Raw genomic sequence first — 2199 nt, 5'->3', positions numbered from 1 at the left:
GAAGTACCAATAAACCAACCTAGGAATAGTGATAGTGAATCAGAAGAAGCGCACTCGAACTCCAGCTCTGATTCTGGGGAAGATGCAGATGATGAGGACTTTGACAAAGCAAGCTATGATGAAAGTGCTGACACTTGGGACGCTTGGCGTTAAAATGTTTTCCTTCTTTTCTTCAATGTTTTCCTTTAGTTATATCTTTTTAAGTTATTATCTTTATGAAAAATGTAAATGCTTTGCGGGAATCAATGAAGACGCATCAGGATATGACAATAAAATATCATAGTATGTTTATGGTTTCTTCCAATGAGGTGTGATGTGCATTATATATTTGAATCACATTTACATTATTTTTTTTATACTATATACATATAGAAATCAATATACCTAAGCACTAGTAAATAAGTAGTTGTATGTTAAGTCAAGTTCAGCAGAATTCTGTCCTTTCTCCAGAACTTTCGACTCCTTAGGTCGTTCTTGTGATTAGTACCTTCTTTTTGCTTGCAGAAGATGCCTCCTTTGTCAAGAAAGAGACCGTCTAGAAATGATGCTAACCGTATGCTAAGAAATCTGGTGAAAGCGTTATCAAGTGTAAGTGCACCACGAGAGAGGTCTATGTCGGAATTAGCATCTGAAATGAGCAAACGGATTAGTCAGAGCAAACCTCGACTTTCGATGGTAAAGGGGAACCGTCGGAGCTTGAACTCTGGTTAAGAGAATTTGACAAACTTTTTGATGTAGTAGAATGTCCAGAATTGAAAGTCAATCAGGCTGCATTCTATTTGGTTGGAGAAGCCGACTACTGGTGGGCAAACAGTAGATCGGGGTTGTTGGAGCAGGCTGAGGGGGATTTTGGTTGGGAATTGTTTAAAAGGGCCATGCGAGAGAAATTCTATCCGCTGCACGTAAGGAAAGATAAGTCGAACGATTTTGCGCGGTTAGAGATGGGTGGTATGACTGTTGATGAGTATTACCACAAATTTATGGAGTACCTCAAGTACTGTCCTGATGATGTTCCCACTGAAGAGAAGAAAATGCAGCGATTTGAGCTGGGATTGTCGTACATTCAAAAACATATCGAAAGTGATCGTTATAACAACTTGGAACAGATGTACAAGCGAGCGTCTCAAATAGGAAATATTTTGAGGAAGGAAAAGGAAAGAGAGAAAGGTAATATCACCGAGAAGAGAAAAGAAGGTGTTGGTCAGGCATCAAGGACTCCAGCAGGTTTTTATCAAAAGAAAGCCAGAAATTTCGGCAGTTTTCAAGAAGGTGGGTCTGGGGCAAATGTGGGCTTTAGGGGAGAAGTTAAGCCTGCGAAGCCATTACTGGATCGAGATGGCAATGAGAGGAATTATTTCTGTAGGAGTTGCAAGAAAAACCATCTGGGAAAAGATTGTGACGAAAATCTGGTTGAGTGTAATTTTTGTCACAAAAGAGGCCATAGAGAGTATCAATGCTACATAAAGAAAGGGGGTAGAAGTCAACAGCCGGGTGGGCAGCACCGGCAACAGAATTTAAACAACACCGACTGTCAAGTTAACCGACAGTACGGGAATGGAGATGTGGCAATACTGGTCAGAGGTTTCAGCTGCCTTTTAATGGGGGACAAGGCCGGATAGATAGAAACCGGGTCGAAGAGTCAGAAATGCATCGTGGGGGCAATCAAGTGGGAGGAATGAATGCACAGCCGGCTAATGGAAGAGTATCTGCAGTCAGTGCAAGAGAAACTGATGAAGCGACGGATGTGGTTACAGGTACGTTCGCCATTCATTCTACAGCTGTGAATGTATTATTTGATTCGGGAGCTACATGTTCTTTTATTGCAAAGAGTAAAGTAGAAGAATTGAATTTAGGAACTTTTGAAAAAGTTTCTTATACGGTGGCTGTCTCATCAGGGAAATTATACAGTTGTAATAGACTGTATAAGGATGTACCCTTGAAGATAGGAAGAAAGATGGTAGTTTGAGATTATGCATCGACAACAGAGAGTTAAACAAGGCAACCGTTAACAATAAATACCCGTTACCCCGGATAGATGACTTATTTGATCAATTGAGAGAAGCCGGGATCTTTTCAAAAATTGACTTAAGATCGAGTTATCATCAACTAAGAATAGCTGAAGGGGATATACATAAAACAGCTTTTCGGACACGTTATGGACATTATGAGGTCACCGTGATGCCTTTTGGGTTGATAATG

General features: G+C 40.6%; 1 protein-coding gene across 1 annotated transcript; it reads left to right on the top strand.

Moving 5' to 3' along the window:
- The first annotated feature begins 263 nt into the window (after positions 1-263).
- LOC130828637 (uncharacterized) lies at positions 264-1619 on the top strand. The gene is made up of 3 exons (XM_057694602.1): positions 264-308; positions 505-588; positions 651-1619. Exons 1-3 carry the CDS (start codon positions 264-266, stop codon positions 1617-1619), a joined length of 1098 nt encoding a protein of 365 aa, XP_057550585.1.
- Positions 1620-2199: the final 580 nt, after the last annotated feature.

The sequence above is a fragment of the Amaranthus tricolor genome, chromosome 12 (assembly GCF_026212465.1).
Source record: "Amaranthus tricolor cultivar Red isolate AtriRed21 chromosome 12, ASM2621246v1, whole genome shotgun sequence".
Classification (NCBI taxonomy): Eukaryota; Viridiplantae; Streptophyta; class Magnoliopsida; order Caryophyllales; family Amaranthaceae; genus Amaranthus; species Amaranthus tricolor.
Note: the sequence above shows the minus strand (reverse complement) of the source record. Positions and strands in the feature narration are given on the sequence as shown.